The sequence below is a fragment of the Erythrolamprus reginae genome, chromosome 1 (assembly GCF_031021105.1).
Source record: "Erythrolamprus reginae isolate rEryReg1 chromosome 1, rEryReg1.hap1, whole genome shotgun sequence".
Taxonomy (NCBI): domain Eukaryota; kingdom Metazoa; phylum Chordata; class Lepidosauria; order Squamata; family Dipsadidae; genus Erythrolamprus; species Erythrolamprus reginae.
Window position 1 is genome coordinate 298,650,173 of NC_091950.1, and position 16,725 is coordinate 298,666,897.

Consider the following 16,725-nt stretch of genomic DNA (forward strand, 5'->3'; position numbering starts at 1 on the left):
CTTTCGTCTGCCTTTAAAAAACATTTTTAAAATAAACTTTAATAAATAAACATGGTGAGTAATAATCTAAATGGTTGCTAAGGGAATGGGAAATTGTAATTTAGGGGTTTAAAGTGTTAAGGGAAGGCTTGGGATACTGTTCATAGCCAAAAATAGTGTATTTACTTCCGCATCTCTACTTTGCGGAAATTCGAGTTTCGCGGGCGGTCTCGGAACGTATCCCCCGTGAAAATCGAGGGAACACTGTAGTTAAAAATCTGAAGCAAAAAAGTTACGAGGAATGAGTGAGTCGTTCTTCGCTATCTGCCTTCCACCGTGTTTGATTTTATACCTACATTTATACCTACATTCTGCTGAGAAAGTGTTAAGACACATAGCTACCCTCCTGACTGATTTTAATATATTGCGATTTAGTTTGTAATGTTTTAATTAATTAGATTTGTTGTTGCATTGTTTATATTGTATCTTGTGAGCCGCCCCGAGTCTTTGGAGAAGGGCGGCATACAAAACTAATAAATAAATGAATAAACGAATAAATGAATGAATGAATGAATAAATAAATAAATAAATAAATAAATAATAACCATAATCATAATCATAACCATAATAATTTGCTGGTCCGGGCGGTGGCTTCTTTTTGAGGACAGCGGCGGCAGCGGTTCGGGCAGTGGCTCCGGGGGCAGCTCCAGGGGCTTCTTTTCAAGGACAGTGGTGATGGTGGGGGCCTGGGGGCCTGGGCATGGACGTGATGTTCCCGGTGCTGCTGCTCCTCAAAAGGAAGCTGCTGGAGCCGCCTCAGCAGTTACCACTGCTGCTGCCACCACCACCAGCTGGTCCCAGCGGCGGCGGGAAAATTCTTTCGGATTTCGGCTAATGACCAACATTCCAGAACAGATTGTGGTCGATAGCCGAGGTTCCATATATAATTTTATTCTATTCATTTATTTGTTTTGTCAAGTACAGATTGGAGGTATATAAAGATATAATAATATTCATATACATGATACTAGCAATAAGAAAAAAATAAAAAGAAACATTAGATATAATAATATTCATATGCATGGTACGAGTAAAAAATAAAAGAAACATTAGGACAGAGGATGGAAGGCACGCTGATGTACTTATGCACGCCCCTTACTGACCTCTTAGGAATCGGGAGAGGTCAACAGTGGATAGTCTAAGGGTAAAGTTTTTGGGGGTTAGGAGATGATACTACAGAGTTAGGTAGTGAGTCAGGGTACTGCTTCATAATGTTTTATAGCATCCTCTGAGTGGTTTACAAATGTCAGTATATTGCCCCCAACAATCTGGGTCCGCTTTTTATCAATCTCGAAAGGATGGAAAGCTGAGTTGACCTTGAGGTTTGAGCCCATTAGGATCAAACTCCTGGCTGTGGACAGAGTTAGCCAGCAAATAGTGTATTCTAATTACCATGCCACCAGGGCAATACAGTAACATAACCAGACATACAGTAATGTAAGAATCATAGGATAGATGATTCTTTTATAGAGGCGTTCACTGCTAGAAATAATATACTGTCATTGTGAATAGTAGCCATTGATAGTGTATAAGGAAGTAACAGCATTTATTTATTTAACAGTATGTCATATTATGCAAGATTAAGGTATTATACAAGCCCAACCACTTTTCTTAATCCCTGCAGTCCTCCTGTGAAAAAATTAGGACACACCTTTCCCCTGGATAATTTTTAAGGTCTATCTTTAAGTTTAACCCATGTTATTTGGTGAAATACTATAATCATTGCTCAATATTGGACTTTTCGGCAGGGGGAAAAAAAGGATTGCTGGTTGTGATTAGTAGACAGCAATTTGCCTTTTTCTTTCTCTTTCATTCTTTGCTCATGTGGTTTAGCTTTTGTTTTAAAAAAATGCATAATATAAAAAAAGGATAAAATGGGAATCAATGCAGACTTGTCATTTGGCACGTGCTAACAATTTGCCTCAGGGGATCATAATATTCCTCTTAAAAGCTGTGTTAAAATTAGATTTTAACCAATTGTTGTTTCCAAATGCGCCTGGCTTTTTTTTTTCAGAAACAGAAGAGGATTAAAAAATATACATGTACTAAAAATCTCATTAGGTTTTTCTGAGTAAAAAGCAAAGTGTGTTTAATATGCACAATTCCTTCAATAATGTCATTCAGCTCCACACCTATACTGTCTTCTGGCTGTTTAAAGCTTCCTTGTTCTTTTTAAAAATTGTCTGTATTTGTTTTTCTTTTCGGAGTATTAGAAGAAGCCATATTACAAGAAACATCTTTCAGCTGTGGTGAGGGGGGCGTTTGCCCAGGTTTGCCTGGTGCACCAGTTGCGGCCCTACCTGGACCGGGATTCACTGCTCACAGTCACTCATGCCCTCATCACCTCGAGGTTCGACTACTGTAACGCTCTCTACATGGGGCTACCTTTGGAGAGTGTTCGGAAACTTCAGATCGTACAGAATGCAGCTGTGAGAGCAATCATGGGCTTCCCTAAATATGCCCATGTTACACCAACACTCCGCAGTCTGCATTGGCTGCCGATCATTTTCCGGTCACAATTCAAAGTGTTGGTTATGACCTATAAAGCCCTTCATGGCATCAAATCAGAATATCTCTGGGACTGCCTTCTGCCGCACGAATCCCAGCGACCGGTTAGGTCCCACAGAGGTGACCTTCTCCGGGTCCTGTTGACTAAACAATGTCGTCTGGCGGGACACAGGGGAAGAGCCTTCTCTGTGGCAGCCCCAACCCTCTGGAATCAGCTCCCCCCAGAGATTAGGATTGCCCCCACCCTCCTTGCCTTTCGTAAACTCCTTAAAACCCACCTCTGCCGTCAGGTATGGGGGAATTGAGACATCTTCCCTAGTCCTATATGATTTATGTATGGTATGTTTGTGTGTATGTCTTGTTTCTAAATAAGGGTGTTTTAGATATTTTTAAATATTAGATTTGTTATTGTACATTGTTTTTATTATTGCTGTCAGCCGCCCCGAGTCTATGGAGAGGGGCAGCATACAAATCTAATAAATAATAATAAGAAGAAGAATTTGAAACCACAGAGTCAAAATGCTCTGCAACAGGGCTTGTATGATGGCATCCAGCATCCAAGAACATGTGCTGAGTTCCAGGACACTTACAAGGGCCTCTGTTTACATTGACTTTTCTCTCCCCTTTATAAAAATATTCAGCATAACAGTCTGAGCCATCAAGATTATCTTCCATTTAAATTTCCCATAATGCCCACAGTGATAGTTGTCTTCCACAGCAACAACTTGCCTGATGGTATCCGTGTGGCTTCCCTGAGAAAGAGACTCCATTGATCTTCTCTTTCAGGAAGGACACCTGAGTGCGAAAGTTCAGAGCAACAGCTCACCAAGTGGAAGAAGTTCTACAGTTGGGAGTGAAGCGGAGGATGCCTTGATATCTCATACCATTAGGCGATTTGCAGCTGGAGGTTACAATTCAAAGAGGTAGATTAAAGATGGTGTCATGGCAAATGTGGGCCAAATTAGGACTGGGGAGAACAGGTTCACTCCAACCAGTCACGGAAAACCGTTGGATGACTTGGGAGCCATAATTCTCAGCGTAACCTGTCTCATGGGATGGTTGTAGAATAAGACAAGGGAAATCTCTTCTTGATGAAAAGAGACTTTAAATCTAAACAATAATTTAAAAAAATTAAAGCATCTGGGTATTTTAACATCTACCCCGGCCTATGATTGAATTGATAATGTATGTTAGTATGAAATGTGGATAATTGTTTTTTAAATGAATTAGGGTTTTAGAATATGACTCTTGTTAAATTTTTACCTGGTTTTAGATTTGATGTTTTTTTTTAGTATTTTAAATGTTAGATTTCTCGCATATTTCGTATTTGTCTTGTTGTAAGCCGCCCTGAGTCTCAAGAGAAGGGTGGCATAGAAATATAACAAACAAACAAACAAACAATACCAGTTGCAGAAAATAGCCTTACACCCAAAAGGCCATTGCTCCCAAAAAGCTTTTCCAAGTAACTTAACCCCCTCTTCTCCTTTTTTGGGGGATCTTCCAAAGGGAAGGAAGATCTTCCAGAATACAGTGATCCCTCGATTTTCGCGGTCTCGATTTTCGCGAAACGCTATACCACAGTTTTTCAAAAAATATTAATTAAAAAATACTCCACGTTTTTTTTTGCTATACCGTGGTTTTTCCCACCCGATGATGTCATACATCATCACCAAGAGTCACTTCTCTGTCTCTTTCTCTTTCTTTCCTGTCATTCTCTGCTTCAATCATTTTCTCATTTCTCTTTTTTTCTCCCCTTTTTTCTATCATTTCTCTCTCTCTTCCTTCCACTCTTCTCTCTCTCTCTTTCTTCCTCTCTCTCACTGTCTTCCTTCCTTTCTCATCTTTCTTTCTCTCTCTCTTTCTCTATCTTGCTTCTTCCTCTCTCACACTCTCTTCCTCCCTCTCTCATCTCTTTCTTTCCTTCTCTCTCTTTCTCTATCTCTCCCCCTCTTGCTCTCGGGCGGGTGAACGGGCGAGCGGCAAACGGTGGCCGGGCGGGCGGGTGAACGGGCGAGTGAGCTGCTGGGCGGGCGGGGTGAACGGGCGAGCGGCAAACGGCGGCCGGCCGGCCGGGTGAACAGGCGAGCGGCAAACGGCGGCCGGGCGGGCGGGTGAACAGGCGAGCGAGCGGCCAGGCGGGCGGGTGAACGGGCGAGCGGCGAGCGAGCGGCCGGGCAGGCGAGCGGCGAGCGGCGGGAAGGCGGGTGCTGGGGGGGCGGGGGCAGCTGGCATTCAAAGCAATCTGTCGGCTTCCGCACTCTCGTCGCTCCCCGCCTCCACCATCTGCGCATGCGCGGCCATGGAAAAAAGGCACACATGCGCAGATGGTGTTTTTACTTCCGCACCACTATACCACGGATAATCGATTTTCGCGGGAGGTCTTGGAACGTAACCCCCGCGAAAATCGAGGGATCACTGTATAGTAATATCTCTGCCACTGATTTTGATTTGTAATTTACTCTGTACCACTGAGTAAAGTGGTAAAGTTAGTAAACTGAGTAAAGTTAAGACAGCAGGTGCTGCTTCAAATGCATCAGTGTGTTACTGCTTTGTGCCTTATAGGGCCGTCTGTGTTTTCAGTGGAGAAATTCCAGCTCCTGATTTAGCAACATGCTGACATAGTTGGGAAAGATTGCTACATGCAGGAGTGAGAAACTCCTGCAAGAAACTCCTCCCAAAAAACAACAGCATTATGTGTAAAGAAAGTTTAATGCCTAGGCACAGTCAAAGAATAAAATGTTACTCATGAATACAGTTTGCATTAGTATTTTTTAGTAATGTTATTTTCTTTCATTCTCCAGACCTACTGAAGCTTTTATTTCAATTCAGCTGGAGAAACAGGGTCCACGTGACCTGATGCTGAATACATTCATTCAGAAGAAACAAATCTTGGGAAGTAGAATACAAAATCCAGTAAGTATATCTGAAATTATTTAGGAATTAAGCAATGTTTGAATAATCTTAGTAAGGATTATTCATCTTTGCTATAATAGCTTTGGCTTTAAGCTTCTGGATATTTTTTGTCCTTGCAGATAATCCTCAACTTAAATCGACCTTTGTGGCCAGAATTTTCATTGTTAGGCAAGACACTTAAATAAATTGTCTCAATTTTATGACCATGTTTGTCATGGTTATTTAGCAAGTCACACTGTAATTATTAAGAGAATCACATGGTTAAATGAATCTGGGTTCCCCCATTGACTTTTGCTTATCAGAAACTGACTGGGAAGTTACAAATGATGGTCACACAACTCTGGGATGCTGTAACCATTGTAAATACATGCTAGTCATCAAGCTCCTGAATTTTGGTCACATGACTACGGGGAATGTTACTGCAATTGTGAGTGTGAGGGCTGATCATTATTTGTTCTGTCGAGCTCTCTGGTAGAAACCTCCCGAAAATTAATAGATACAAATTTCAGACACACACACGTTTGAAAATTCAAAACAATGTTCTTTATTCCTAAAATTCAAATAAACTAAGCCCTCTTTTTGTATAGCAAAGAGCACTCGTCTACAAACAAACTGGTAATTTGTACAAGTCCCTTATCAGTTCTGAGATACTTAGCTTGCAGCTGTGAGGCAATTCACAGTCCTTCTTCTTTCACAAAGTGAAACACACTTGGCTCTGGTTTAGTTTCAAAGCGGGGAAAAATCAGCACACAAAGGTCGAAGTCAGCAAGGCAGGCACGAAACACAACGATCAGATAATCCTCCACAATGGCCAAACCCCCAGGCTGCTCTTTATAGCAGCCTCACTAATTACCACAGCCCCACCCAACCACAGGTGGCCTCATTTTCTTTGATAATAATCTCTCAGTTGATGTTGCCTATGCATCGCTCTCCGCATGCGTGGCTGTATCATTAACTCTTGTTCCGAATCCAAGGAGGAGCTAGATAATTGATCTCCTTCTGAGCTGTCTGCCACACTCTCCTCCTCCCTGTCACTCATGTCTTCTTGGTCAGAGGAGCCTTCATCAGCAGATTCCACCGGGAGCAAAACAGGCCTGCGGCATGTGGATGTCTCCCCCACATCCACAGTCCTTGGGGCAGGAGCTGGGCCAGAGCTAACTACAACAATTATTCTTTTTTTCCCCAATGCCATGGTAATTTCAGTTGCTTAACAAATCATTGTAAGTAGAGGACTACCTGTATTTTAAAATATAAAATATATTTTAGGTAACTTTATCTATGTTTTGTGAGATTGGTGGCCATGTAAACAGGATCAATCAATAAATATTTTTTTTTAAATAAGTCAGTCTTGTAATCAGAACACATAATAAGAATGTAGGAAAAGAAATAATAGAGGAGTAAAGTCTTATGAATACTTGTAAAAAAATCTTAATAATGATTGTTTCTTTAATTGTTACCATAAAAATGCCCAAGTGGTTGTTCTTGAGATATGGTAATTTTTCAAATTTTCTTTTGCTATTTGAGGGAACTGTTAATACAAAAAAGTTTCCGAGAACAGGGAGGAGGATCAAATCCTATTTATATTTTAAAATCTATATGTTTATGCAATTTACTTGTATATTTATTGTTATATTCCCAGAGGTTGGGGTATTAGATTGGGTAAATCGTCAACACACTGAAACAATTCTGAATGGATCAGTTGGAATTGGAATCAGAGAAATGTTAAGGGGATTCTTAAATCTTTCCACTACAATCACATGCTTTCCTTCAAAATATTATTTCAAAGGTCCAAGACAATATAAAAAATCTTGAATGGCCTGAGCAAGAAATCAAAATTCAGGGCCACTATTGTGTTTCTTTATATAGTGCCTAAAGAACCTATAATAAAAATATTTTTAAAATATTTTACTTTAAAAAAAATAGTTGTCAAACAAGGGTGACTTTCCACTCCTATATGTTAGCTCTTGAATTCAAGGTGCAGTGGTACCTCTACTTAAGAACTTAATTCGTTCCGTGACCAGGTTCTTAAGTAGAAAAGTTTGTAAGTAGAAGCAATTTTTCCCGTAGGAATCAATGTAAAAGCAAATAATGCATGCAAAGCCATTAGGAAAGAAATAAAAGCTTGGAATTTGGGTGGGAGGAGGAGGAAGAAGAAGAGGAGGAGGACAGTTGCTGCCTAGAGCGAAGGGAGCGTTTTTTTCCTCTGGGCTCTGACAGAGGTTTATTCCCTCTCCAAGCACTCAGAGAAAGGAAAATGCTTTGTTCACTCTGGACTGCCAAAGCCTCCTTAAGCACCACCGAAATATGCTCCTCTGGCAGCCCAGAAAAGCCCGAGATGGCTGGGATTAAAGGGCAAATGGCAGGAAACTGGCCGGGCCTTCATGCTGCTCTCAAATTTCCTGGGAATTTTTTCTGGGCTCGGGTCCTTATGTAGAAAATGGTTCTTAAGAAGCGGCAAAAAAATATTGAACACCCGGTTCTTATCTAGAAAAGTTCTTAAATAGAGGCGTTCTTAAGTAGAGGTACCACTGTATTCTATTTACACATTTCATATATAATTATTATAACAATTTAGGTAACAGACATGTGGCATTAATTTCTTCTAGGATGAAGCTGAAAAAGTCAAAAGAGAACTTATTGCTGAATATTGCCAGAGGCAAGTACAAGAAATGTATGCAGTATCTCTCCTTAAGAGTCATACATAGTATGTCTGTTTTTCACCTTATGGTAGGAAATGGTGCAATGTTGACTTTTATTCAGCAGAGGCTGCAGAGGAACTGGAGAGTAAATATAATTCTAAAATGAAACGGAATGAAATATCTGATACATAATACTGTATTATGTTACTAGTTAAAGCAGGAAATAAAATCAAAAGCCCAATTGATCCTCTTTATAGCCTTTCAATGAGTATTATACAAACTGGATATTTACAGCATTTATATAAATAAATCATTCATCAGCCTTAGTGTTATATGTAATGCAAAAGAAATTGCCTTGGATATTCAAGCTATGAAGCCTGAATTGTTGTAGTGCTAGTTTTCTTATAAAGAGTCTCAGCAGGAGGTAGCCATTGATACTGATATCATATATCATGCTGCTGAATCAGAGATGAACAAAGAGAAAGGTTCCACAGAGTTCAGATTATAACTCAAGCAACATGACAAGTATTCAGGGATTTCAGGAAGTGTAGTCCAGAATATCTGGAGAAGAACATGTAATTTAGGTCTCTTTCTGATATTGTAAGTGTTGTGACTTGAAATTTCTTTTTTAAAAAATGGGGGGAAAGTAAGTTCCAGGCTGGGATGTTCACTTAAAATTTTACAATTAAAAATTATTTTACAATGTAGAAGTCACATAATTACTGATACTATCACAATGAAACAATACAAAATATTAATGAATGTCTGCATTCTTCTACCATTATCCATTGCTAAGGTTGAAAACTATCAACTATCACTCATCTCCTCCCATTAATGACTGTATGACTGTAACTTGTCGCTTGTATCCTTACAATTTATATTAATATTGATTGTTTCCTGATTGCTTATTTATACCCTGTGACATTCATTAAGTGTTGTATCTCATGATTCTTGATGAATATATCTTTTCTTTTATGTACACTGAGAGCATATGGACCAATGACAAATTCCTTGTGTGTCCAATCACACTTGACCAATTAAGTACAGTAATACCTCATGATACGAACTTAATTGGTGCAAGGAGGAGGTTCGTAAGACGAAACATTGTTTCCCATAGGAAACAATGTAAAGTCAATTAATCCGTGCAACCAAACCCCCCCCCCCGCAAAAAAACGGCTTTCGGCGACTGCTGGGAAGCTGCGCGGCTGTTTTAAAAGGTGACAGCCGGCCTGGGGGGCTTCCCAGCACCCCCCCGAACCTGGGTTTGGGGTTTGGGGGGGTTCTGGGAGGCCCCCCAGGCCGGCTGTGACCTTTTAAAACAGCCGTGCGGCTTCCCAGCTGTCTCCGAACGCCGAACGCGGAAGTTCGGCTTTGGCGTTCGGCTTCGGGAGACAGCTGGGAAGCGGCGCGGCTGTTTTATAAGGTCGCAGCCGGCCTGGGGGGCTTCCCAGCACCCCCCGAACCCTGAACTCGGGTTCGGGGGGGTGCTGGGAAGCCCCCCAGGCCGGCTGTGACCTTTTAAAAGAGCCGCGCCGCTTCCCATCTGTCTCCTGAAGCTGAACGCCAAAGCCGAACTTCCGCGTTCGGCTTCAGGAGACAGCTGGGAAGTGCCACGGCTCTTTTAAAAGGTCGCAGCCGGCCTGGCGGGCTTCCCAGCACCCCCCCGAACCCAGGTTCGGGGTTTGGGGGGGTGCTGGGAAGCCCCCCAGGCCGGCTGTGACCTTTTAAAACAGCCGCGCCGCTTCCCAGCTGTCTCCCGAAGCTGAACGCCAAACCCGAACTTCCGCGTTCGGCTTCGGGAGACAGCTGGGAAGCGGCGCGGCTGTTTTAAAAGGTGACAGCCGGGCCGGGGGGCTTCCCAGCAACCTCCCGAACCGAACCCGGGGTTCAGAAAAATTTTGCCTCTTCTTACGAACTTTGTTCGAGTTACGAACCGGCGTTCGGGAGGCTTCTGGGAAGCCCCGCCGCCCGGCTGTCACCTTTTAAAACAGCCGCGCCGCTTCCCAGCAGTCTCCGAACGCCGGTTCGTAACTCGAAAAAAGTTCGTAAGAAGAGGCAAAATTTTTCTGAACCCCGGGTTCGTATCACAAGTTGTTTGTAAGACGAGGGGTTCGTATCTTGAGGTACCACTGTATTCTATTCTATTCTATTCTATTCTACTCTACTCTATTCTACTCTATCTTGTGCATTATGATCTCACAGTAGCACTGATACATTTTTGAGACTTTTTCCTTTTGAAGTTGGTAATTTGAATATCAAGGCTCTGTTTTTTTAAAAAAATATTAGGTAAATCATTCTTCTGATATTAAGATTTGGATCACGTTTAGGTTGACTCACCGTATGTCTCAGTACTCTCTTCGAAGTCAGATCATTGCCTATTATAACAGTATAAAAACAATGCTGGACGACTTTCCCAGGGTGAAAAACAAATATTTTGCCATAGGATTTCCACAAGAGAAAAAAGATGATAAAGAAGCCAAAGAAAAAGTTAAGAGCGATCCCAGGTTTGTAACAGTCCCCTACCAACTTGATTGGCGTGTCAAAAGCAATGGAACTAGCATTGTGAGGGAGCAGTGGGGTTAAACCAATATCAGTTAGTAGTTCTTGGGTGCTGTGTACCATTGGATTTATTTCTACAAGTAATTCAATTATTCTGCTATCAGGTCATTCCAGCCACGACCACGTTGCTTGCTGTCTAGTGATGGACAATCCTTCTTGAACCTGTGGTTCATCCCCCACACTTCAGAAACCCTAGCTGCATTCAAAATGCTACCAGAGGAGGTCAGTGCTTTGACAATCTTACAAAAGGTTCTTTATTGGCCAAACAGCCTAGATCTGAGATTGACCAAATAAAAGAGTCCAAATATGAATAGTTATAAGAAAAGATATTCTGTTGCGTGTCATGATTTTAAAAACGACTTAGGTGTGATCCAAGATATTTGATACTTTGCAAGATTTTCTCTCATCATCATCTCTCATAAACAATCAGAGATGCTATGAAAGCAAAGAAAACCCATTTATATAATGGGTTTTAACTGTTTTTAGTATTGGATTATACTGTTTTGTTACTGTTGTTAGCTGCCCCGAGTCTGCGGACAGGGGTGGCATACAAATCAAATCAAATCAAATCAAATCAAATCAAACTATCCTGACTCAGAATTATGGACTTAATCCAACTGAATGGATACTCCATTTTGGGAAAGTTTGACCTATCCTTTGGCAGATAGCAGGTAGAAATATTTTATAGCTGCTGTGTGTGTATGTGGGTATATGCATAACGGTTATCCTTTAAGAGCCGAACGCAACAAAATTTAATTTTAATGTGTATATTTAACGTTACAATAACTATTTTCTAAATCCTCAGAGAGGGGCGGCATAGAAATAAATAAATAAACAAGCAAGCAAGGAAGCAAGGAAGCAAGCAAGCAAGCAAGCAAACAAACAAACAAACAAACAAACAAACCAAACAAACAAATAATCTATACTGTTCTGTTCTGTTCTGTTCTTTGTTGGGTGATATCTGGGATAGAAGAAACACCAGTTAAACAGGATTTTTCCTGTATAGAGATCTAGCAGTGATACTCAAATTGTTAAAGAAGCTAAATTGCACTGTTTCTACCTTACATAATAAATAACTGTGATGCAATGAAGATCCTCCCAGTTTCCCCAAGAGATTTGGTTATCCTACCGTGTTTCCCCGATAGTAAGACCCCCCCGATTGTAAGACATATGGGGGGTTTCAGGGGGGTCGGCTTATATAAGCCATACCCCGAAAGTAAGACATATGTCTTACTTTCGGGGAAACACGGTATAAACGGTATTGCGGGGCGGGGGCGATGACATTGCTTCCAAGCTCCCCGCGTGCCCCTCGCCTTCGCTCGCCGCGGCGCCACCGCCTCTTCCCCTGCCGAGGCTCAGCTGCAAGCGGCCAGCAAGGCCGATCGGCTCCGAGGCGAGCGGCCGGAGCTGCGCCCTCCTTCGCCCGCCTCCTTTCCGCTCGCCTCGGAGCCGAGCGGCCTCGCTGGCCGCTTGCAGCTGAGCCTCGGCAGGGGAAGAGGCGGTGGCGCCGCGGCGAGCGAAGGCAAGGGGCGCGCAGGGAGCTGCTGGAAAGGAGGCTGGTGAAGGAGGGCGCAGCTCCGGCCGCTCGCCTCGGAGCCGATCGGCCTCGCTGGCCGCTTCCCCTGCCAAGGCTCAGCTGCAAGTGGCCAGCGAGGCCGAGCGGCTCCGAGGCGAGCGGCCGGAGCTGCGCCCTCCTTCACCAGCCTCCTTTCCGGCAGCTCCCTGCGCGCCCCTCGCCTTCGCTCGCCGCGGCGCCACCGCCTCTTCCCCTGCCGAGGCTCAGCTGCAAGCGGCCAGCGAGGCCGCTCGGCTCCGAGGCGAGCGGCCGGAGCTGCGCCCTCCTTCGCCCGCCTCCTTTCCGCTCGCCTCGGAGCCGCTTGCAGCTGAGCCTCGGCAGGGGAAGAGGCGGTGGCGCCGCGGTGAGCGAAGGCGAGGGGCGCGCAGGGAGCTGCCGGAAAGGAGGCGGGCAAAGGAGGGCACAGCGGCGGCCGCTCACCCTTTTTGACTGCCCATCCACCCCTTGACCTGCCTTTAGCCAGCCAGCCGAGCGTCCGTGTCGCCGCGGAGTTGGCCTCCCCTGCCGAGAAACATTGCCGGGAGCGGCGAGGGGATGCTCCCCGCAACCCGCCGAACGTCGAGGTCGGCGCCCACCTCCTTTCCGTCAGCTCCCCGCGCCCGAAGACGAGCCGGCCCCGGTGCCCGGGACAATGTAAGACATACCCCCAAAGTAAGACACAGTGGGGCTTTTGGGGGTAAAAAGATAGTAAGACACTGCCTTACTATCGGGGAAACACGGTAGTATGCTAATTTATAATTGTTGTGAGCCACTCCGAGTCTCCGGAGAGGGGCGGCATACAAATCTAATAAATAAATAAATATCAATAAATACATTGCTTAAAACTATGATTTGTTTAAAAAGACACAATTGGCTGACTTCTTATGCCCTGGGATAATCCTTAAAATGCTACCATTTCAAGGGATCATCAATCCTGATGAACTATATTATGATTTAGTGCAGGGGTGGTTCATTTATGGAGGCCAAAGACCATGCCTAATATTTTGAGATAAACTGAAGGAGACAGAAAGATTGGGACCACATTGCTAATGTGGAAGGATAGCTGTTTGGGAGGCAGATTTGAAAGTTTACTTTGATTTTTTTAAAATGTATAGGACTAAGGGCTTAACGTAGTTGTATCTTTTGTACTTTCATGTTTAGCTCCTCATGATTTATGAAATAACATAGCAATCATGGCCAGAAGAAGGCTTTGGGATCCCCCCCAAAAAAGGTTCAGGGACCTCATTTGTATCTGTGGCCATAGGTTATTCACCTTTGCAATGCTCTAAATCACTCACAGTGTAAGAATTCAGTCACAAAAAAGATGGAAAAAAATGAAGAAATATACAGTAGTAGAAACTTTAAATAACCTTAGATATCTCCTAAATATTGGATGTGCTATTGTTTCTAAATAAAATACAAAGTTTATCCGCAAAATTTTAATTCAACCAGAAAACTTGGGCTTACTGTTTGGTAATTACTGTAACAGTAGTTGCCCTTGGGATACAAGGAGAAGCGAAGCAGCCAAGGGAACGATCAGATTAAAGCAGCTTCGCCTTATGTAGGAATGTGGGCCGTGGCTCAGAAGAGAACCTCCCTAGTTTCTTGGCTTTAAAAAGGGATGTGGGCAGAGATGTAATTTCAGACTGCAGGAATCTGTTAATGTAAGCTTACAATCAAGTAGAATTAGCTCACCTGGCTGTGGACCTCATCTACCTTGCAAGGTTGACAATCTACCAGTAGGCAACTCAAGCTTGTTGGCACTAAATATAGAAAGGCAGTAGATAGGACACTTAGTGAACCTGTGTAGAGAGGATTTATGTAAGGTAGAAATTGCAGCAGTTTATGAACGCTTGAATTGGTGTCACCCTGATCTGCTCAGTCAGTTTCTTTAAGCCTCAGGGGTCCTCAAATTTTATTTGTTTATTTATTGGATTTATATGCTGCCTCTCTCCGAGGACTTGGGGTGGCTTACAACATATAAAAAGAAACAATAAAATATAGTAAACTAAATCCAATTAATTAAAACTAAATAAACTCATCTAAACTCCCTAATTATATTAAAAATCAATCATATCCATATGTTCTGCCGGACTCTCTGGTAGGAGCCTCCCTAAAATTCAAAGGTACAAATTTCAGACACACACACGTTTGAAAATTCAAAACAATGTTCTTTATCACAAAATTCAAAATAAACTAAGCACTCTTTTTGTATTGCAAAGAGCACTCATCCCAAAACAACCTGGTAGTTTGTACAAGTCCCTTTATCAGTTCGTAAGTACTTAGCTTGCAGCTGTGAAGAAAGTCACAGCCCTTCTTCTTCCACGAAGTGAAACACACTTTGCTCTGCTTTGGTTTCAAAGTGGTGAAAAGTCAACAAACAAAAGCCGGAGTCAGCAAGACATTCATGAAACACAACGATCAGATAATTCTCCACAACGGCCAAACCCACACGCTGCTATTTATAGCAGCAGCACTAATTACAACATCCCCACCCAACCACAGGTGGCCTCATTTTCTCTTGTAATAATCCTTTAGTTGTTGCTTCCTATGCATCACTCTACGCATGCGTGGATGTGTCATTAATTCTTGTTCAGAATCCAGAGATGATGCAGATGATTGATCTCCTCCTGGGCTGTCTGCCAAACTCTCCTCCTCCCTGTCACTCATGCCTCCTTGGTCAGAGGAGACTTCGTCGGCAGATTCCACTGGGAGCAAAACAGGCCTGCAGCATGTGGATGTCTCCCCCACATCCACCTGCACATTTCTTGGGGCAGGAGCTGGACCAGAGCTAACCACAACATCCATATATAACATTCATCAGACAGGGGGCTAAGGTCTAATCTCCCCAAGCCTGGTGGCATAAATGAGTCTTAAGACTCTAGCGGAAGGCGAGGGGAGTGGGGCCAGTGCGAATCTCTGTGGGGGAATTGATTCCAGAGCGCCAGGTCTCTTACCCTAGGCCCCATCAAGCGATATTGTCTAGTTGATAGGACCTAGAGAAGGCCGATTCTGTGGGACCTAACCGGTCGCTGAGATTCATACGGCAGAAGATGGTTCCGCAAGTAATCTGGCCCAATGCCATGTAGGGCTTTATAGGTCATTACCAATACTTTGAATTGTATTTGAAAACCAATTGGCAGCCAATGCAGTCTGCGGAGTATTGGAGAAATATGGGTATGCCTAGGAAGGCCCATGACCGCTTGCATTTTTGACGATTTGCAGTTTCCGAACACTCTCCAAAGATAGCCCCATGTAGAAAGCATTGCAGTAGTCGAATCTAAAGGTGATAAGGGCATGAGTGACTGTGAGTAGAGATTCCCTGCCCAAGTAGGGCCGCAACTGGTGCACCAGGCGGACATGGGCAAACGCCCCCCTCGCCCCAGCCGAAAGATGATATTCCAAAATCAACTGTGGATCGAGGAGGATGCCCAAGTTGCGTATCCTCTCTGAGGGGATCAAAAGTCCCCCCTACCTCGAGTAATGGGCAGATAAATGGAAGTGTCCTTGGGAGGCAGAACCCAGAGCCACTCCATCTTGTTGGGGTTGACACTGAGCCTGTTAACCCTAACAGCCTCCCCAACAGCCTCCAGACACCAGCACATTGCTTCCACTGCTTCACTGAGTGGACACGGTGGGGAATGTACAGCTGAGTATCAACTATGCTGGCTGGAGGATTCTGGGAGTTGAAGTCCATAAGACTTAAAGTTGCCAAGTTTGAAGACTTCTGCTTTAAGGCATTTCTCTGCTTGTTTTTGAACTGGATAGATAACCAAACAGCTTATGTATTTAATAAAAGCAGGACAGGCTTGCCATCCCAACATGTGGACATAGAACAACAAAAAAAGATAGCTGTAACTTCTGAAAGTTATAAAGTCCTTGTAACGATCAGATCTGCAACGGATCTAATTCAAGTGTAGTGTTGTTTGCCCTCATAACACATCAGCCAGGCTGTTCAAAAATCCCCAAAATACCAGGTGAGTCAAGACAGCAACTGTGCTCCCTGCTCTCCCTTTGCTGCAGCCTAACAGAAGGACTCCTGGATGATCGATGTAGAAGAGGAGAAACCAGGTGGAGCTCAGCTGCTAACTTTCATTTTGTGATTGCTGACTATTTGATGATCTGGGTTTCTTTCTGAAGTCTGTCCTTCCCCACCCCCCTTTTCTTGCAGGTTGGCCGTACTGCCCTGTGGCACACATTGCAAATTGTGGCGCCCTTCCACGACATTATTGCATACATTTTCACTTTTGCTCAGCTAGGAAGTGCACCAGGCTGCTTGGATTACAGGTGTCCTTCTGAACATCTCACAGCAGACTGGGGAGGGACTGAGCAGATTGGTTAGTATGCTTTGCTCAATATTGGGATGTGATTTGTTCTGGATAGGGACAGAGTATTGTTTATTGTTGCCAATGCTGGGACAGGAGTTGATCTATTTCAGTGTTTCCCAACCTTGGCAACTTGAAGATATCTGGACTTCAACTCCCAGAATTCCTCAGCCAGCAAATGCTGGCT

The 16,725-nt window shown here is 43.6% G+C and overlaps 1 protein-coding gene across 1 annotated transcript in view; it reads left to right on the forward strand.

Annotated features, from left to right (window-relative positions):
- The window catches only part of LOC139157015 (uncharacterized), an 83,092-nt gene that overhangs the window by 31,577 nt on the left and 34,790 nt on the right, over positions 1–16,725 (forward strand). Inside the window, exons 20-25 of the mRNA XM_070733326.1 lie at positions 3,334–3,470; positions 5,349–5,460; positions 8,067–8,116; positions 10,427–10,603; positions 10,763–10,880; positions 16,385–16,550. Of these exons, the coding sequence (XP_070589427.1) occupies positions 3,334–3,470; positions 5,349–5,460; positions 8,067–8,116; positions 10,427–10,603; positions 10,763–10,880; positions 16,385–16,550 (760 nt within the window). The remainder of the gene's footprint in view (positions 1–3,333; positions 3,471–5,348; positions 5,461–8,066; positions 8,117–10,426; positions 10,604–10,762; positions 10,881–16,384; positions 16,551–16,725) is intronic.